The sequence below is a fragment of the Anopheles ziemanni genome, chromosome 3, assembly GCF_943734765.1.
Source record: "Anopheles ziemanni chromosome 3, idAnoZiCoDA_A2_x.2, whole genome shotgun sequence".
In the NCBI taxonomy this organism is placed as follows: Eukaryota; Metazoa; Arthropoda; class Insecta; order Diptera; family Culicidae; genus Anopheles; species Anopheles ziemanni.
Genome location: NC_080706.1, coordinates 43484240 through 43503933, shown reverse-complemented (window position 1 = coordinate 43503933; position 19694 = coordinate 43484240). Strand labels below are relative to the sequence as shown.

The following is a 19694-nucleotide window of genomic DNA, read 5'->3' as shown; positions in this document are numbered from 1 at the left end:
AAAATGTCATCAAAAGTTGATGTAATTGATATATACACCTAGGTATTCTACCTTCAACCGGTAATAGCCGGTTCTTGAACCGGTAATATGCTTGTTTGTGTGTGTGCAATAGGAATAAATAAATGCCGAATTGTTGGTCACCAAGTACTATTTTCTGCAAAATTAGAATCAACGGGAAAATGTTTCCTCAACCAACGCTGTGTGCCTTAAAAAATCCTTTATTTTAAGAGCTAATTTGTGAAAATCGGTTCAAAGACTACAAAGTTATATGAAGTTTGCAGTTTACCGTAAGCATCTTTCAAGATTTGTCTGTCTCTTTTTCACACAAATCATTTTCTTGCAAACTTCCACACCTGGAGCAAGACGTGTAAACAGGGATGCAGTACTGGTTAGGCAGCTTCAGAACAAGTCGGCTTCCAAAAAGCGACATCATTTTCGGTAATTTTACTTACTCTTGGCCAGCAAAGCGCTACGGCACCGGCTGTATAATACTAAGCGTAGTCCGATTTCGCGCCGGCGGTGTGGTTTTTTTGTGTGCGCTTTGACCCTCCCTATTCAACAGTGCTTTCTTGCCGCTTGCTGTGTTGTATGATGCATAATCGTTCAGACCGATTGCCGTCGTCGAACTCGTGTTGGCAAGCCATACAATAGAACTATTGTGCTCCTCGGACAACGCACTTGCACGGTAGAGAGGAAAACCCCTAAATGCAACTGGAAGCATTTGCTACACTTGCATTACAACAACAGAAGGCCGTGCCTTACAGAATTGCTTGTAAAACCGCGAACCCCGAAGGTAAGCGCTGCACGACATTTTGGAGATCACCATATTCTCGATGCCTGTCGGAGGCTATTTTGTGTTGGCGCAATTCCAGGCGAAGGTCATTCCGTTTCATTTGTTTCATCTTTTGTTTTATCAGGAAGCGGAGCTTAAAGAAGATCCAAAAGAAAAAAGAGGCAAAAAGCAGCGCATCGGCTGTCATTTTGCAAAGCTGCAAACACGCACACAAACACACCAACAACGCACGGCTTGGATAGTGGTTCTTCACCGAAGAAGTAACAAATAGGAAACAAACGCGTAACCAACGACCGAAGTACGCCGCCAAAGGTGCGTCATCGAGCGCGCTCCGATTAGATCGAGTGACCATTGCCTGCTAGCAACATTATGCCGGACTACAGCGACCTGGACAGACAGATCGAACAGCTGAAACGATGCGAAATTATCAAGGAACACGAGGTGAAGGCACTGTGCGCAAAGGCTCGCGAAATCCTCGTCGAGGAAGGCAACGTGCAGCGTGTTGATTCACCGGTCACGGTGTGCGGTGACATACATGGCCAGTTCTACGATCTTAAGGAACTTTTCAAGGTCGGGGGCGACGTGCCGGAGACGAATTACCTGTTCATGGGCGACTTCGTCGACCGAGGCTACTACAGTGTAGAAACATTCCTGCTCTTGCTCGCCCTCAAGGTGCGCTACCCCGATCGAATCACGCTGATCCGAGGCAACCACGAGTCGCGCCAGATAACGCAAGTATACGGGTTTTACGACGAGTGTATCCGGAAGTACGGCTCGGTCACAGTGTGGCGCTACTGCACCGAAATATTCGACTACCTGTCCCTGTCGGCCATCATCGATGGGAAAATATTCTGCGTACATGGTGGCCTCTCTCCATCCATTCAGTATTTAGATCAGATTCGTTCCATCGATCGCAAGCAAGAAGTGCCCCACGACGGCCCCATGTGTGACCTCCTGTGGAGCGATCCAGAAGACACCCATGGCTGGGGCGTGTCGCCGCGAGGGGCTGGGTATTTGTTCGGCTCGGATGTAGTTTCACAGTTTAACGCCGCCAACGACATAGACATGATATGCCGGGCTCATCAGCTCGTCATGGAGGGCTACAAATGGCACTTCAACGAAACTGTGCTCACAGTTTGGTCTGCCCCGAACTATTGCTACAGGTACGTTTACAAATAGTGGGCTGTTTAAATTCTTTTATCTCACACGTTTAACTTCTATATTGCAGATGCGGCAATGTAGCAGCTATACTAGAATTGAACGAAAACCTTCAGCGGGACTTTACTATTTTTGAAGCGGCACCGCAGGAAAGTCGTGGTATACCATCTAAAAAACCACAGGCGGACTACTTTTTATAAACTCAGAAATCGTCGAATTGTGTTCCGTTTTATCTTTGTTTCCTCCCTGTACACTGTTAGAGCAGGAAAAGGAGCGTCCATACATAGATTACGACATTGACCCATACAAAAGAAAAACTTACGAATAATTTATACCTTTCGTACGCGACGTGCTCCTTCTTTCGCTCTGTTACCGGTGTCTTAATATATATATTTTTCGAATGTACAGCGTGTTTATCGTCCTTTCTACCACTTGCGACATGTATCCAATTCTTCTATGTAACATTGTATGTTATTGCCCCGTGTAGAAGAAATCGAGATTATCGTAAAGCAGTTAAAAATATTTGACTGATATTTGCTCTACTTTTAAAGAAAGACTAAGAACAACCCTTGCTTATTGCTATTATATTTTACCATCCCATTAAGAAACCGCCAACTATGTTATCGAAAAGGTATTATGAAGCGGAACAGAAAAAAAAAATGAAGCGAAAGAGAGATTTAGCACAGAGGGGGATTTTTAAGGTGATTAGATGAAACAAAGCCTGTACTGTAAACAATAATAAACTAAGAAAGGCAACGGACAATTGTCGTGCTTGACTATGAGTTTTTAGCTTCACCTTTGTTTAACCAAATCGGGGTTTGGACAATCTACCAATGAACATACTACAAACAAGAATGTTGAATACGGTTCCACACATACTTCAGATTCATACTATACATTCTGTGGGTCAATAAGTTCCCATATCTTTCTATTCATCGCACACAGGAAAATAAAAATAGGTACAACGTTCTTTGGGCTGATAGAATCTTACCGGCGATGCAGACTTTTGTGAGTATCGTACCATGTATACATGGTTATATATAACAGCAAAGATGAGAATATATTTTTGTAGTATTAGAACTATAATTAAAAATTGGTTATAATATTTCGCTTTTTATTTGTCAAAATAACCGATACCGCAGCATCATAACATGTTGGTTAAATCACGAGGTAACTTTTAAGGTATTTACACACTTTTTATCTATATTACTAAAATGACCTAACAGGGCGAACACACAGAGGCGGTAACTATCGGCGCTTAAAAATATTGGACATTATTTCGCCACATCGAGCTGATATTTTAAGGTCAGCCTTTGGATCGCCACGTGTTGCGCCAATGTTTACGATCCCAACTGGTAATCCCAGTTCCTTTGCCTGCAGCACTATCCGGTAGCCAGAAAACACCGTTAAACTGGATCCTAGTACTAGAACGCCATCCGATTCGATGATCATCCGCACGATTTTCTCTATCCGTGGCATTGGCACGTTGTCGCCGAAAAAGACGATCTCCGGTTTCAAATTGCCGCCACACTGCGGGCAGGGAGGAATTTGGAAGCCCTCTACATACTCCATCGAAAGCTCAACGTCACCGTCCGGTCGCATCATGGTCGATTTATCCTCCATTGCTGGGTTCAGCTGGTCCAGTATCTGCTGAAATTCGTGTCGATCAATGCGATACCCGCACCCTTTGCCTCGCTCGTTCTGACTTCCAATGCATATCACCTCGTAGCCGCTGCCGTGCAGCTCCACCACCTCCTTCGAACCCGCCTTGCCGTGCAATCGGTCGACGTTTTGTGTCACAATCCCACCGATGCGTCCTTCGCGTTCCAATCGCGCCAACGTGTAGTGGGTAACGTTAGGAGCGATCGACGAAAACCGTGGCCACCCGACATAGTTTCTCGCCCAGTAGCGCTTCCGGGTGGCTTCCGATTTTACAAAGTCACCGTGCTGAATTGGTTTATGATTCGACCGTGCGTACAGCCCCACGCCCTCCGAACGGTAGTCCGGAATGCCCGATTCCGTCGATATACCGGCACCGGTCAGCACGAGGATGTGGGGTTTATCTACGAGAAATTTCTCCAACCTCCGGCAATCACTCTCGAGGGCTGGCTCGTGTGCAGGCACGTAAATTGAGCTGGAACTGAATCTCTTTCCATTGCCGTTTTGAAGCCTCAGTCCAGCGAGGATCCTCATGTTGGACACTGATTTCGTTATGTTACCCAATCTTGTAGATTGCACAGACAGACTTTCGACGAAAGTTCAAAACAGTTGCCTGTTTGTAAAAAATGTAAACATAAATAGACAGAATGACATACGTCAACCAACTCGATAAAACATGACCGTTTAGTTCTCTTTTTTGTTTGTTCTTTTTAAAAAGAAATCTTTAAAAATGTAACAATTTTTCAAGGCGTTATTTTCAAAAAATATAATTTATTTGTCAATTAAACCGTTATATAAAACATCAAATATTGCCTCACTCTTCAACCGGGAGCTGTTCCTCAGCTGGTGGTGCTGGGTTCGCTAGTTCGATCGGTCCCGGTCCCTCGCGAAACGGATCCAGCGTAAAATTCACCTTTCGATAGATTTTTTTCAAATACAAGCATAGCACATGATCGCACCAGGTTCCAAACTCGAGATAGTATTTCAAACTATTCTTGTATAGCTCCAGCTTCAACAGCCCTGCTTTCATCTGAAACGATGGAGAGAGGGTTTCTTCTGGCTCAATTGACGTCATTTAACATTTCATTTCGAATTACCTCACAAAATCGGACATCGTTGACCCTGCCCGGTGTATGGTGGACGGTATAGTAATGCTTGTAGAGGTCCTTAGAGCTTTCAAACTGGTGCTACAAAAACCCATTATGTTTGTTTAACGAAATAATACATCAACCAGTGCAATCAAACTCAGTAAGGTAATCACTTACATCACAACACTTTATTTCCACCTTCGGCAGTCTGCTATGTTTGATATAATCCGTCGAGACAGTGGTATACTTGTACAGCAGACTCGTCATCAGCTCCTCTATGTTCCACAGGTTCATCAGAAACTGCTTGTCGCACAGATCCCACGTTTCCACGATACTGTCGTATCGCTCGAGAAAATATTTTGTCTCGATTATGAAGTTGTATGTCTAAAACGATAGGCGATTGTGGTTAACGCTAGAAACGGTTTCCGCTTTGTTCAAAATAATCAGCTTTCTACTAACCAAACGCCACTGCGCCACATCTTCGGGTGTTTTGGCACTCTTGCGGAACTTGATGGTGTCCTCGAGAATCATCTTGTTACCGTTAGCTTGCTCGCACTCAACTGAACGTTCGATGATCAAGATCATTTCCTTGATCCTAACCACTTACTTTCGATTGGATGTAACAAAAATAGCTTTCATTTAGCGGAGAAGGCGAGTAAACAGATTCTTTACATAAAGAACGAAACCGAGAACACACCACATAGTGGGCGTGTTAAATTTTGCCTACGATAGCAAGCAAATCAAAAGCAATGGCGAAAACATGCCGGCCGATTCTTGAAAATAGGTTTATTTGTACGTGCCTCATTATTGTCTTATCGTATACATACACCATTCTTTCCGTTACCCCTGTTTGCTAGTAGCACCTAACACAAAGCACACATTAAAATTACCGTACAAATTATATTATCTTAAAGGCTACACGAATGTAAGTGCATTCCTCATTCCAGCCGGACCGATCGGCTACAGGTTGAACGTGTCCAGTGTGATGATGATCTTTTTCAGGATTTTCTTCAGATACAGACAGAGGTAGCGGTCGGCTACGGTACCATATTGCACGTACTCATTTACCCTCCGGTTGAAGAAGGCAAGTTTCAGCAGGGCAGATTTGAGCTAAATGATTTAAATAAAATAGTGAAACAATAGTTGAACAATGTGTTCTTACGTTAATTCTTGATGATAAGCTCAAAATATACATACCTCGCAATTATCTGTTTCCTCGAAGTGGGACTTCTTGTGTCGGCACGAGTGGTGGTGTAGTCGCAGGTCTTTAACTGTTTGAAATTCAAGCTTAAAAGCAAACAACAAAAAAAGCGAAGAAAACAGTCAATATACTAATTGGTTCGAAAGCTTCCGAAACAAGTGAAGAAAGACAAGCTAACATTCGCTTTGGTTTGCTAAATTTAAATCGGAAATCGACGGCACGACCAAGCAACCGAGACAATGTGCACCGATCGATTTGTGAGTCTCTCTTGGCATCCGTTGATCGCTATCAGCTATTTTCTGCTCGCCAATTCTCGGCTCGGACCTTCACTCAGACCTACTTAGTTGACCGTGTGCACCACGATCAAGTTCACGTCGAACAGTCCTTTGTTGTCCTTCCGCCCCGTCACACACTTACCCCGCAACATTTGAGGTTGAAGAAGGGCTTGCTCTTCCGGTCGCCGACGCCCTCGAGCGAAAGCGTAGTAAACCGGGCGAGCAGCTGAGTCACGTTTTCGTGTATCTCGATAAGGTAGTGCAGGAAAAAGTTTCCCGACAGATCCCAGTGGCTGATGATCGAGTCGAACTCGTCGAGGAAGTACTTCGTTTCCGACACAAACTTCTCCACCTACACCCAGGCCGGAAGAGGGGCAAAAGTTAACACAACGAACACGTGCTGCCCCGTTTACAGTTACTTACGTCTCGGGTTTTCACTATTTGTTCCATCGTAAATTATTCGCTAGCGAAGCGCCTATCTGTTAAAGTTAAATTTTAATTGAACTTATTCGAAACCCTGGCCCAGATACTGCGCTCTCGCCAATCGAATAGGGGGTTAAAGCTACCAAGTAGTATCAGTAGCTAACGGAAGCTGGTGTGATACTGATCTACATCGAACCGATTGGTTCAGCAAGAAAACTTTTGCGCTTCCTGCGGAAACGCATCGCCGAACTCGGCCGTAGGCAGTCACACCAAAGCCGAGTACTGTTAACGGAAGGAAATAGAAAAGAAAAGGATACTCGCTCCGATCGGGTGCGATCGGCGTTGCCGTCCGCCCTAGGGTCGATCAAGCCTTCAGGGATATATTGTCCCTTTCTTTTTATTCATTTTTTTCTATCTCTCTCGTTTCTCTTTCTCGTGGGAATGTGAAGGGCTCGAATAGATCGCTTGATTTAGTCTAGGTTTCGGTTTATTTTAGAACTTCAAGGTGCACGATATTTTCTTCGAAATTCGCTTCAGATCGACGAGCAGAGCGCAAGTGTACTCTTTACCAAATCGGGTGTACTCGTCCAACCGGTGACGCATGTGGTCCAGCTTAGCGAAGGCAGATTTTAACTGAAATATAAATTTTACTCTTATCGATCACGTTCACAATACCGGAAACTGAGCGGTATCGCCCCTTGCTTACCTCCAGCCTATTTGTATATACAAGAAAAGCCTCATTATGGACGGTTTGGTAGTGCTTACGAAATTGCTCGTTGTTGGTAAATGGAAGCTGTGGAAGAACATAAATAAAAACGTGGTAGGAGATATTCTCGTTCAAACTGGTGTAAATTAACGGTGTGCTCTTACCCCACAACAAAACATTTCCTTTTCCGGACGCGTGCTGCCATCATCCGATGGAGCCGCCTCGAACTTGGCGAGTAACGCTTTCACCTTGAACCGTATCTCTCGCAGATAGCTTTTAAAGACGAGCTTGTACAAATCCTTGTGCAACACGATACTATCGTACTCCTTCAGGAACCTTTTCACGTCGTTTTGAAAGCGATCTAACTGTGAAACACACCACAAGCATTTGCATAAATTATCACCAGATCGATAAAGCATAAGGAAGTGTTGGTTTGACTAACATTTTTATACTTGTTACTATAGTTGTAGATGTTGGTGTGGATGTAAACGGTGGTTGGGACACCCATTGGAATCAAACAGTGGCTGGTTAAACTAAGGGCCCGAGCTTTACGAAATACCAACAGGAACTGAGGATCCTATCCAGATCGAGCGTCTACCAAGATTGGTCGGTCAGGGACATATCGACCAAAGCTCACAATCGATTGTCCACTGCGCAATACAAACTAATTATACTCTGATTCTACACATTCTAAAAATAGTACTGCTCCCGTGCTACTCCCTTCCGAATTGTTCGATCTTACTACCACTTTGGGCCACCTTCCAAAGTAAGGCGCATGTTGTTGGCTATCTTCTTGAGGTTTACTATCATCACGCTGGTTGACTCCGTGCCGTAACAGATATACTCCTGCAAGCGTCGGTGAAAAAACTGCAATTTTCCATGTCCGGAGCGGAGCTGAAAAATTACCAATCCTTGCAACAATGAAATTTGAAAGTGAAATTTACTTCTGAGAAAAAAAACCAACCTCCACAATGCTCGGATGAATGAGCCGGGCAAAGTTATGGAACTGGAAATAATGCCTCCGTAGTTCTTCACAATCATCAAAGAAGACTCCACAACAAAACTTTTCCATAAACAGCTGTTCCTTCAGCCCGCTACACCGGATATGCTGGAACTTCTGAAGCAAAATGCCAATATCGTCGTAAAGATGCTTGAGGTCACGCCGGAAACTGCGGTGGTAGGCAAGCGAATGTTCTACGATGCGGTTGTACTCTTCCAAAAAGTGCTCCACATCGGTGGTAAACTTATTCAACTGAAGAAGAGATACACCACTTTATTACCAAATATCAAAGCCACTGTACAACCACATTTTTTGATGAACGTACATTCCTATACTTATCGCTGTAGTCAAGCGTTCGCTTGCGGACACAAGTTGGAGCACAGACCATTTCCGCTTTTTAGTGGACACCCGTTTGATCAGGAAGTGGAAGTGAAAGTGAAACCGGATTCTCATGGTCACTTGGTTAGGATCTTTAAAGGGCCAGAACTGAACGTTTCCATTACGTTGGCATCCGTTCAATGTGCTTTATTTACTCGTAAATGCATATGTAAGATCACCTATACTTCTATGCTTAAAAGCAGCTTACAATCCGCTACTTTGTATCTTCAGACATATCTCAAGACCCTTCCCAATGGTCATCAGGGTTTCCAAAGTTTATAATATTAAAAAAACGAAATGTTCTCTTTTTCAGGGGTAACATTTATTCCTCACTTCTTCACGGTTAAACACAGGCTTTATTTGGGTTAGTAGTTAAAATTGACATCGACATCCTTCCCACGAAGAAGAGTGTTAGCACCAGACGGTTAGAGTATGATTTCATGTCGCTGTATCGGGTGTTTGCGTCCGACAAGCCTTACGAGCTAGCTGGGTGCAGTGTGTCCTCTCCGCGTCAACCGAGATGACCTGCGAGCACCGTATTGCTCTTCCGCAGTAGTCGCTTCAGCGAGAAAATCAGATCGTTGTTCATAGCCTTGCCCAGTTCGATGTACTCCTTGACTGCTTGCGTGTATTCCTGAATGGCGGCAAGCTGTTGGAAGATAAATTCAAAGCATTTGGTTTACTCTCAAATTTACAGCATCATTCAATATATTTGGCTTCATACCTCTGGTAGGGTGATCGCTTTGTCTGCGTCTTTGTGCGCTTCTTGGTAGTGTTCATCGAATTCCTCCGTGTTCAGAAGCTCTTCGGACTGTTGGATTTCACAATAAGTTCAATTTAATCAATAATTGCTGTTCGGGACACTGACGATCGCGACGAACCTACCTCACCACAGCATTTGATGTGCTTGTAGAGAAAGTCCTCGCGTACCATCGTATGCAGGATGTATCGGTGGAGCAGTGCTACCAGCAGCTCGCGAAGTTCATTCACCGTACACAGGTAGATACTTTTGTGCTTATCCCGACCCTCCACCAGATCATCGAAACCTCCCAGGAACTTGTTGGTTTCCTCCAGGAACGACTTCAACTGCCGTTGGATAACGAACAAGAAGATACAGAGATATATAGGTTCACTCCTTATCACGTAGCATATGAATACTAACCCGAGCGAATGGAGAGACCGCTGGTTCTGCTGCTTCTTCCGGTTCCGAATCCGACGGTTCATCTCCGGATGGCATATCTTCCTCCTGTGCTTCTGCGTCTTCGATGGGCTCTTCCGTGGCCTCAACGGTTTTCTTATCCTCCTCGGCCATGTTGTATTGCTGCTCCTCCACTGAACCGTCGGACGCCAAATGCGAACAAGTGCTTTGAGTTTAATTAGCGCAGTAAGTGCTTCCTCTCGTGGCTAGGCACCGCTACTGGTGGGTGTTTACTTTTAAATGCTACACAGCTTCAATTCATGGTACCTCCTAAGCTATGGCTGAACAGGTCTCGTTTCCTGAGGATGTAAAATTATCCCTCGTGGCCACGGACTGCTGCCGGCTGTTCGTCGCAAGCTCGTGGATGGCTCGTGGAGATCGTGCCCTACGGATCTCTCGTGCGAGGCATCACGAAAGCAAGGCACGTTCGTAGTTTACAGGTGCCTTGATCCGATCAAGCTATCATTATTCATCATGCAAAGAAAGATGTGCTGGGTGTTCGAGCACGAATACCAACATCTAGCAGAAAAACGCATTCTTCCTCAAAGGACGAAATCTCGTCCCAAACCAGTTGTTTGTGATGCGAATTTCCTCGCCCCGGCTGAAGGATAGTTCAAACGATGGTCGCCGTATGGCCGACGGAATGTAATCGCGAATGTCGAACGCTGCAGGCGTGGCGCTAACGTGGCTCAGGATGAAAGTGTTTGTGCAGCTCATGGTTTGAAGTTCAAATCAAGCCGATCATCATCGAAGCCTAAAAGTTCGGTTTTCCTTGGTAGCCACATTCACCGTAACTTTAAATTCCCCCTCATTGAGACACGCGAAACCTGACTTTCAAATCGTTTGGCGCCAATGACCTTTCGTTTGGTTGCATGTGTCCTGGCACTGTGCCCAACGAACTTAACGGTACCCGGTTAGCCGAACGAGCTTGCTGTCGAACTCGTGCTATTGAGAGGGGATGGCGATGACCGTTGCATTCCACGATCCTCACCACCATTGTACTGCAACCGATCAGTAAGATCAGTGATCGCTTTCCAACGTCGCAATACGTTAAATCAACTCAACCTAACGATGATACCGGATGTCCACAAGCCCGACCAAGCGCAATGGGATCAGGTAAACGGCGAACATTCCAGACTCGGCGAACAAATATCATTCTAAAAACAAATGATTCTCTTCCACCCTACAAACAGTTGGACCAGATGGTTAAAGAGACTCGAAACTTTCTGACCGAATATGACGAGATTGTGCTGCACAAAGAACTCTACCGTACCCTGTTCGTGTATCACCTGACCAACCTGCGCGATGAGGTGATCATGCTGTTGAAGAAATTTACTACGTTACCCACAGATATTAAGGAGGAGAAAGAAATTGAGTGTTGCGGTGTAAGTTGCTGATTAGCAGGTCAATTTTGGCGAATTTGAATTTATCGTTTGCTACTATAACTGTTTGCAGCTGATGTATAATGATAAGGACGCATTCAAAAAACACTATGAAGATGTGCATAACAAAAAGGTCCTCCAGTCAGCATCCTTGTGCGAGGTATGGGTTAGAAGAATACTATGCTCTTATCCTTTGTTTAATAATTTTTCTTTCCAACAACAGCTTAAAATGTCTTTAACTAAAATATCCTTCTTCGAGCGACACATTAAGGATTATTTGGCCGGAGGGGAGGAATCGAGCTGTGAGCTTCTATTGAATCTGCGGAGGATATTGAGACGGCTGGATCATACACTGGAGTTTTAGATTTTCTGTAATTTACTTAAGATTATTGACTATTAAATACTAATTGAAATACGATGAAATTAGCTTTGATTTATATATATTTTACTTCTTGATGTATGTGCTTATGTTATTTTTTTCGTATATATTTACCCATTTATTGGGATAGCAGAAGGATAGTTTTTATTTATATTATTCCTTTAGTACCGAATAATGGATATGATTCTACGGAGAACTTTTGTCAGATGAAAGCACAGCCCATTGTTTGCTTGTAAACCTGATTGAAGGAAGTCATCAAGGGCACGTCGAAAAACTAGCATCCGCAGCAACGCAGCCTTCATCTGCGAGATGATTGGAAACCAGTACAAAAAATACCATCTAAAGAACCTCTTACAGGTGCATACTAACCTCACACGTGTTGGCCGCTAGAAGGTAATTCTTTTCGTGTACAGCATAGTAGTGCAGCCTAAGGGCAGCCAGGGTTCGAAACTGATCGTCACAACAAATCAACGGGAACTTTTCCTTGTATCCCTTCACCCGGACGGTGTACTCGGGTATGTCCTCCGGCTGTTGGTCCTTTTTCTTCTTACTCTTTTGCTTGGCCGTTTCCGGCAGGGGAAAGCCAAACTGATCCACGGCGACGGTTTCCGGTTTCGGTTCGGACCATTCAATCGTGGTAGAGTTCATCAGTATTTTTATGATCCGGAGTCTTATCTCCTGCAAGTAGTAGTAGTAAAACGTACGAAAAAGATCCTTGTGGAGGACGATTTGGTCGAAGTCGTCGTGGAATTGCTTCACAGTCGCTATCGTTTTCTGAAGCTGTTTAGTGGAAAAGTAACGCCAACATAATTGATCAACATAACTTCAACGTTCCATCACACAACAACTTCAAACAAAAAACTCAACCTTATCCCAGTCGGCTGCTTCCTGGGGAGTTTCGAAATATGGCCGAATGTAGAGATACTTAAGCGTCAACATCGTGGATCACACTGAACTGATCCTGCTAGAACGTCCTGCCTGGGAACCTTCTATTTGGAGCCGGGTTCCGAATCTATTTTTATCACCCCAGCAGTACATCTGAGTAAGTATTCATTGTTGAGAACCTGCCGGTCAAGAACACAAACTGGTCCATGTTTTATCTACTATTTTATTTTCTCGTATCGTTTGCCAGATACTAAAATAGGACAATCTGTTTACTTTACATCATTCATCCAAATCCTTCGTGAAAGTAGTTGAGGTTGCACCCATGTTTACTGTACTCCTTACACTTGGCCCGTATCTCTTTCGTCAGCTCTTTCGGTCCACAGCTAAACACCGATACGGATTTCCTGTGATGGACGAAACAATACAAAGCCCCACAGATGTTAGTGTTCGATTCAATGTTCGAGAGGTACCAGCTACCTACTTGGGATAGAGAGTAACAAGATCGATGAATATGTCGTCCCAGTTTGGTCTACCTTTGTGCATGCGTGAAATAATCGACGGCATATCACCGAAACACTCGACGAGCAGATTTTCATCAAAGTTTTGCGTCCAGTAGAGTTTTACCCAAAATCGGTCCGGTTTGTTTTGTCTCCAGAGCTACAAAAGAAGGGAGATAAGGAAGGGACTTTCATGCATTAATTTCGGGAAAGATTTTTAAAGCGTAGTTCTTTTGAAAGAATTTTGATTTACGCTTGAATCCATTACGCGAACGAGTTTGAATAAGAGTAGAAAATTTAAAAAAATATACAAAAAATTATATGAATATAATTAATGAATTTGAAAACTATTGGTACTCAAAATTAAGTGGTTGGCAAATAATTGTGTTGTCTTAAACATAAATTAAACGGACTACAAATAATTAATTTTTCTGAATACAGATAGTTTCTAATGAATTCGGTTCTACAAGAAATCATCGTTACCTTCTCTTGCAGTCGTGCGATCTCGTCCGTAAACCAAAGAAACGATTCCATGCTTCGAGCGATCCAAACGAGATGTACTCTAACCGGATATTCAATGTTTGAGCTTCTGCAATGGATAAAATGCAGCAATTTAATACTTTTACCATGCAACACTATGTTCTTACACTATGTTCTTACAACAGTAGCCGCATGATCGTAACAAATGGCGTTATGCCAATACCAGCTCCGATAAAAAGAATTCGTTTGTAATCGAGCATGGAACTCATAACCGACGGATATGGTCCATCCAGGAGAAAATTCATTCGTCCGTATGGATCCATTTCTCCAACGTTACGTCTGGCATGCTCCCGTTGGCCAATTCTCTCGTACAGTTCCTCTGTCCAATCACCTCGAACTTTGATCGTTAGAGTAAGATTGTTGCTGGTGTCCGTTGGTAGCTTAAAGGAGCGCTACAATATTAGTACTTGAAAACTACTGAAATGCCGATGCAACTAATACCTCGGTTATGGTGAACGGATGCCATTCGAGGGCCGAAATCGAGGGACACTGAAGCAAAACGTACTGCCCGGGCCGAACCTTTACCGTCGACTTCCGCAGGAATTGGAGACGAAGATGCACCGCCCGACCCGCCATCGTGTAGCTCTGCACCATCGTGACCCGGTAGCGATCGGAGTGCGATGTAAGGTGGCGGTAGCTAAGGTCGACCAGATAGACCAGCAACCCTACCAACGGCCAAATCCAGGCACGTTTAAAACCGACCCCAAACTTGGGTGGCTCTTCGCATAGCACCATAAGGTCCTCGTTGCTGTGGAGTGTAACATTGTCCAGTAGGTCGCAAGCGATCCGGTGCTTATCGGTGTTCGTTTGATGTTTAATGATATTGCTGCAAGATGGGGTCGAAAAGATGGGCACAGTTTAGGATCGGGAGGGAGGGTGCTGGGATGTAACTAAGACGCTGGGTAAACCTGAGCGGATGATAAAACATCAGTCCATAGAAGACCAGAAATAGATGGTGCGTGGTAAGAAAACTGTTGTAAAAACGATCCCGTACCGATCGTCTTGCCAGGAATGCGATGGCAAACAGGGTCAGCAGCATAATGCATCCGGAAAATCCCGTCGGGGTCGTAAACAGTAAACGGGCGACACTCTGCCAAGGAACGCACCGATGCAAAAAGGATAGCTAATCATATACGTATCTACGCAAGGCCAATAAATACTCACGTCGTCCGGTCCATTCGCCCAATTGATCTCACGATAGCGTTCATCGTAATTGCCAACGAAATTAATTATATTTACGAAGTGAGCCACACTGTGGATGACTGAAGGAGTGATGAATGAAACCAAACACCACCAAAGTTAATCAATCGGCACACGGAATAGGTTAAAATGAATAATCATTACTCACGTGCCACAATCAACAGACTGAACCCAAGAAGTAGATGCAATACTTTTGTCTTTTCCAAATAGTGAATCAGGAGCCGCATAGAACACCTTCCGAAGATGGCGTGGAGTAGTGAGTTAAACGTTTTGCACGTAGGTAGAGTTATGAGCGCCATCGTAACGTTAAGTACGGGAGCCGTTCCACGCGACACACACAAACCATTCTGTTCAAAATATTTAAAGTTACTTAATCAATTTCATACAGAAGCAGGATGTGCATTTACCTACCCCGAGAATTCGACTAAGATAGAAGTATTGTGCATCATGGTGGTAATTGCTGAATGCCTTACAGAATATGAAAAAATTAAAGCTGGTCCACAGAAACTACAACAAGGAAAGAAACGCAAAAAAAGAAACAATTTTTCTCATTGCTGTGAGACTTGCACTAATTATAAACTTTGTACAACACTAGCTGCAAACTATGTTTCGGAAACCCACCGCCAGAATATATTTGAACATAAAGTTCCGCGACGAGTGGTAAATTTTATTGGCCCGTTCCATGGCCAACGGTGCACTGCCGTGCCAGCGCAAACTGCTCGCAAGATCACTTGAACATGCCTCGAAGATGAAAGCGGACCAGACACAGATGTTTGGCCCCGAATGCTTATTGGTACGGTCAGCACATACACCAAAGCTGACCGAGTTACGACGAGTTATTGTTTATACTACTAGTTGTCGAACCCAATCAGATGGTTTGTCGCCGTCCAGCGCGATTGATGACGGTTGGGACCGAAATAGAACTTTTGCCACGCGCACAATCCCACAATGTTCCACATGTGTTATCCGATCATGTTTTCAATTGAACGGAAAAATCAATGAAAATCGATTCACTATCCGCCACGACCAAAGATGTTAAATTTTTAATTTTTCATAAATCACTACACTGTAATTTTGGCTTTTTAAACCAATATCGAATACACTAACATGCAACCGCTGACAATTCCACCGAATTATACATCGATCATTCTGTGATCGGTTTTTAAGTAAAACGACTGATGAATGTTAGCTCGTTCCCAACCGGCTACGGCTAGTTTCTGGTCAGTCAAACCAGGAGCCCAGAGAAAGATTATCCAATCGCGACTTTCCACGACAGCGGTTCCCTTTCTACTGATACATGATTCGTGGTTTCCATGACCTCGCGAGTTGATTCGTTTGCGCCAGACGAATGTTAGACGCCTAACGCGGACTAGTGTATGTTTTAGTGACTGCGGTATGATGCTATTGTGGAGTTTCATCAAGAAATCCAGAGAAAAAGAAAATTATATGCATATGACGATGGTACCAACAGGAAAATGAGCCGTTAGAGCACTGAGTCGTAAAAAAGCAAAAAAAAAAAAACAACGCGCATGGAGCGCATACATTTCTTCTATGCGCTTTTGTGCATTTCAATTGCATGATGCGGAGCTCACCTGCTAAATTCTAAATCAAACTAAAATAAATTAAAATGTTGCAATGAGTTACATATAAAATTCACGTAAAACACTCTAATTTATTCGCGGCGGCCTAGTTGCCAGTAGTTGGGTGGAATTGCGCACACTACAACTAGTTTTAAAATCAAGTTGGTTTAGAATGTTACCAATATTAGAGGTATTTGAATTATTTATCTCGCTTAAAAAAAATATAAAATTATAATCCAGTCACATTTTTACTTTGAGCTGCTTATTGCTTAAATAAACTATCCTTTCCAAACGCGAGGCGTTGTTAAATAATTTAGAGCTTACAAGACATACTTCCAGTATCTGGGAGACATTCCGCAAAATCTCTTAAACGAAATAGGTAATTAGAAATTCTGGATCACATGTTCATGGTCTCGCGTATACAAATAGGAGTCATGGGCTATGGATCCTGTTGGTCGCCATGATTGGCAAAATTTAGTCTTCCTCTCGCGCGTTCCTCCAGAACATATACCGAACACCTCAATTGCTTGCTCTGTTGATGAAACATACCAAATTTGCAGTTTTACCCCACTTTCCTGGCGGCTCGTAAGAGGTAAACAAAATTCAAACTAACTGTCAAAAATATTCCCACGCGCTTCCGGCTCATTACGTGGTATGCTGCGACCTCTTTTTTAATTAAACTTGGGCAACACTGTACAACTTGACGTAACAATTCATGTCGTCCAATATTTGTAATTCCATCAGTCCCACTTGACTGCGAGTTCGATCGCTACATGGTTTAAATTGAAATAATTGTTTGAGTTCTGTGTATGTTCTAGTATTTTTGCTGCAAAAGATTCACTGTCAAATCCGGAATAACAATGGTAAAGCTCCATCACATTATTTAAATAAAAAAGGAATTAATTTCTATAAACAAACTATTATTTCAGACTATGCACCAATTGGCAACAAACGTGCTAATGCACGCATTAATAACTAACCTCGATTCGTACGCGCCAGGTAGCAAATCCATTGATCCTTACACATTGAGCCTTCTCGAACTGCTCCTTGAGAAGATCAAAGATTTTCTCAATGATACTCACCTGGAGCTTTTCAAACTGCATAAAAACGAATGGAATATCGCCACGATGTGTTACCAACAGCTGGAAAAAGTGGATTGCCGATTTTGTGGTGATTCTTTTAATGAGTGTGTTAATGCGCTAAAGAACTTTACGGAACATGAGTTGAAGAAGAAAACCAAGGTCGAAAAGGACGAGCCTCTGGCTTCGTACCTAGGGATAAACTGCATTCCTCGATCGATGGAGCAGCTTCCTAAAACGATTAAAAAGCTTCTTAAAAAGGACACCAACACTGTTTTAAAGGAAATTCAACTGGACACATTGTGTGGCAAGGACAATCCAATAAACGCTATCGTAGCAAGTGACATACAAAATGTTGTTCGGAAGGGGTTTCCACTTGCTAAAGTCTACCCGTTTGGCTCACGATTCGTGGGTACGGCTAATTCAGAAAGCGATATAGATATTTACATAGATGTTGAAGGGAATTATGCGTTGACAGAGTATGGCAACAAATGCTCTTCTTTAAGTCCTGCTGATACAATTGAATCAATTAAATGCGTGAAGAATCTATTCCTTGATAAAATCGATTGGTTAGTCGATAAGAAATTATTAATGGCACGAGTCCCACTGCTGTGCGTTCGCTACTTGACATACGGTGTAAAATGTGATTTATCATTTACAAATGGATTGGCGCATCAGAACTCAATTTGGCTGGCTTACATGTTTGACCTACAACCAAAGAGTAAGTCAAAAACGTCTTGTTTTCGGAACGATAATTTAATCAACTGATATCCTTTTAGGTCGTTGGCTAATTTGCTATCTGAAGAAATGGAACCCAGAGAGTTGTCTGAATACGTACACAATATCGTTGCTCGTAATCTTTTTCTTCCAGTGCCGTAATCAACTTCCCAGTGTTCATATGCTGCAACAGGATGTCAATACAGTAGGCAAATTTATTGACGGTAAGCTAAGATTGGCCACCGAATTTAACAAAACTTAAATTTGTGTATTCTTCTCATCTGCAGGTTGGAATATCGATTTTGCCAGGCCTACTCTAGATCAACTGGGTTACCAGCTGTGCAATGATCCAATGCCATCGTTAGTACATCAATTTTTCACCTTTTACAGCGATCAGTTCTCGCTAGAAACAGATATCGTTTGTCCGTTTCTAGGCCGAACTGGGATAAAAAAAAGTCAATTCCAAGTAACAGCATACGATGAACTGCCCTCCGAAATGAGTGCTCTTTTGGTGTACATGGAAGAACACCAAAAAGATCCAGACATCAAACGCCATTTTGCCTTTAACAAGCCATTCGTTGTACAGGATCCATTCGAGCTGTGCCACAACGTTGCCAAAGGTGTTGCCGTCGATAAGGCTTCCAAATATTTGCGTTTATTTGAATTGAGTGCCAAATATTTTTGTTAGTGGATAACCATGATCGTTTCTTTATTTTTACTTATGTTTCATGCCAAAAAAAATTAACTATGCAGTTCCACTATAGCAGAGGATGACCTAAAAAATGAACTAATGCGGTCACACAATCATTTGCAAACAAATTTACCAATTCAGATGTTGTTGTCTCGTTTTGTAAAGAAATGAAATAATATACAAACCAGATGATGCATTTATGAAAACTATTTTTTTATTAGTTCTCAACTACATAAATCATACATTTATGCTTAAACATTTGAGTAGCCTGTCTTGGTTTTACGATTCAGGAACCGATACAGGTACGAAATGCGTTTCTCCAAGTCGCGCCATTTAGTAGGCCTGGCCACGGGGTAAATTGTTCGACTCAGCATCTTTCGTTTTCTTAGCAGCACTTGGTATTCGTTGCCGGAAACACCGCGTAACCAGGATGGTACAGAATACAGCACACGGGTGGGATGCAGCCTATCGTTGCCTAGGATGTCGATGTAATCGTTCTGTCCGAACAGTGCCCGCTTCTCGCACCACGCATTTTTTGGCCTAAAACGCAAGATGGAGCATAAGTTGAACTGCATCACATACGGTACGGGATGACTATTGGCTGTAAACATACTTGTAATCAGGCATCGGTAGCTTCTGGCCATTATCTAAGTGAGGTAACAGTCCTCGCTGAAGAATTTTGTCTTCGTAGCCATACCGGCGCACCAGCGGACCGCGAGCAATTTTGTCGGCATGGTACCTGTAGCGTACAGCAGTAATTTGAGGAGTCCAAAGGGCACGAGTAATCGATGATAGTATATTTCCCGCTATGGACATTTTTAGTTAATATTTGTTTAGTTTACTTGAGAAATAATTTGCACAGACT

General features: G+C 43.2%; 12 protein-coding genes across 12 annotated transcripts; 3 read left to right on the top strand and 9 right to left on the bottom strand.

The window, feature by feature from the left end:
* Positions 1–1059: 1059 nt before the first annotated feature.
* On the top strand, positions 1060–2730 carry LOC131288970 (serine/threonine-protein phosphatase 4 catalytic subunit). Its single transcript, XM_058318154.1, has 2 exons — positions 1060–1956; positions 2022–2730. Exons 1-2 carry the CDS (start codon positions 1163–1165, stop codon positions 2149–2151), a joined length of 924 nt encoding a protein of 307 aa, XP_058174137.1. The 5' UTR covers positions 1060–1162; the 3' UTR covers positions 2152–2730.
* Positions 2731–3106: 376 nt separating this feature from the next.
* On the bottom strand, positions 3107–4176 carry LOC131287409 (NAD-dependent protein deacylase Sirt4). Its single transcript, XM_058316455.1, has one exon. The coding sequence runs from the start codon at positions 4142–4144 to the stop codon at positions 3200–3202; it is 945 nt and encodes a 314-aa protein (XP_058172438.1). The 5' UTR covers positions 4145–4176; the 3' UTR covers positions 3107–3199.
* Positions 4177–4424: 248 nt separating this feature from the next.
* On the bottom strand, positions 4425–5229 carry LOC131284815 (uncharacterized). The gene is made up of 4 exons (XM_058313675.1): positions 5158–5229; positions 4876–5082; positions 4708–4797; positions 4425–4640 (listed from the first exon to the last, which is right to left on the bottom strand). The coding sequence occupies exons 1-4, from the start codon at positions 5227–5229 to the stop codon at positions 4425–4427; spliced, it is 585 nt and encodes a 194-aa protein (XP_058169658.1).
* A 429-nt stretch (positions 5230–5658) lies between these two features.
* LOC131289219 (uncharacterized) lies at positions 5659–6624 on the bottom strand. Its single transcript, XM_058318431.1, has 4 exons — positions 6598–6624; positions 6317–6526; positions 5896–5985; positions 5659–5808 (listed from the first exon to the last, which is right to left on the bottom strand). The coding sequence occupies exons 1-4, from the start codon at positions 6622–6624 to the stop codon at positions 5659–5661; spliced, it is 477 nt and encodes a 158-aa protein (XP_058174414.1).
* A 465-nt stretch (positions 6625–7089) lies between these two features.
* On the bottom strand, positions 7090–7811 carry LOC131288796 (uncharacterized). Its single transcript, XM_058317972.1, has 4 exons — positions 7746–7811; positions 7468–7668; positions 7304–7390; positions 7090–7230 (listed from the first exon to the last, which is right to left on the bottom strand). Exons 1-4 carry the CDS (start codon positions 7809–7811, stop codon positions 7090–7092), a joined length of 495 nt encoding a protein of 164 aa, XP_058173955.1.
* A 233-nt stretch (positions 7812–8044) lies between these two features.
* Positions 8045–8691, bottom strand: LOC131288847 (uncharacterized). Its single transcript, XM_058318024.1, has 3 exons — positions 8629–8691; positions 8268–8555; positions 8045–8197 (listed from the first exon to the last, which is right to left on the bottom strand). The coding sequence occupies exons 1-3, from the start codon at positions 8689–8691 to the stop codon at positions 8045–8047; spliced, it is 504 nt and encodes a 167-aa protein (XP_058174007.1).
* Positions 8692–9192: 501 nt separating this feature from the next.
* Positions 9193–9993, bottom strand: LOC131284814 (uncharacterized). The gene is made up of 4 exons (XM_058313674.1): positions 9844–9993; positions 9567–9767; positions 9406–9492; positions 9193–9330 (listed from the first exon to the last, which is right to left on the bottom strand). The coding sequence occupies exons 1-4, from the start codon at positions 9991–9993 to the stop codon at positions 9193–9195; spliced, it is 576 nt and encodes a 191-aa protein (XP_058169657.1).
* Positions 9994–10950: 957 nt separating this feature from the next.
* LOC131288982 (uncharacterized) lies at positions 10951–11625 on the top strand. Its single transcript, XM_058318167.1, has 4 exons — positions 10951–10995; positions 11073–11264; positions 11335–11421; positions 11485–11625. Exons 1-4 carry the CDS (start codon positions 10951–10953, stop codon positions 11623–11625), a joined length of 465 nt encoding a protein of 154 aa, XP_058174150.1.
* Positions 11626–11801: 176 nt separating this feature from the next.
* LOC131288852 (uncharacterized) lies at positions 11802–12588 on the bottom strand. The gene is made up of 3 exons (XM_058318032.1): positions 12508–12588; positions 12010–12420; positions 11802–11942 (listed from the first exon to the last, which is right to left on the bottom strand). Exons 1-3 carry the CDS (start codon positions 12577–12579, stop codon positions 11802–11804), a joined length of 624 nt encoding a protein of 207 aa, XP_058174015.1. The 5' UTR covers positions 12580–12588.
* Positions 12589–12808: 220 nt separating this feature from the next.
* LOC131288332 (NADPH oxidase 4-like) lies at positions 12809–15446 on the bottom strand. The gene is made up of 10 exons (XM_058317456.1): positions 15384–15446; positions 15174–15269; positions 14911–15109; positions 14727–14824; positions 14471–14652; positions 14004–14388; positions 13683–13942; positions 13506–13611; positions 13007–13182; positions 12809–12929 (listed from the first exon to the last, which is right to left on the bottom strand). The coding sequence occupies exons 1-10, from the start codon at positions 15444–15446 to the stop codon at positions 12809–12811; spliced, it is 1686 nt and encodes a 561-aa protein (XP_058173439.1).
* A 1828-nt stretch (positions 15447–17274) lies between these two features.
* LOC131284813 (terminal uridylyltransferase Tailor-like) lies at positions 17275–18826 on the top strand. The gene is made up of 3 exons (XM_058313673.1): positions 17275–18142; positions 18201–18362; positions 18426–18826. The coding sequence occupies exons 1-3, from the start codon at positions 17275–17277 to the stop codon at positions 18824–18826; spliced, it is 1431 nt and encodes a 476-aa protein (XP_058169656.1).
* A 254-nt stretch (positions 18827–19080) lies between these two features.
* On the bottom strand, positions 19081–19684 carry LOC131287963 (large ribosomal subunit protein mL51). The gene is made up of 2 exons (XM_058317058.1): positions 19443–19684; positions 19081–19369 (listed from the first exon to the last, which is right to left on the bottom strand). Exons 1-2 carry the CDS (start codon positions 19643–19645, stop codon positions 19081–19083), a joined length of 492 nt encoding a protein of 163 aa, XP_058173041.1. The 5' UTR covers positions 19646–19684.
* Positions 19685–19694: the final 10 nt, after the last annotated feature.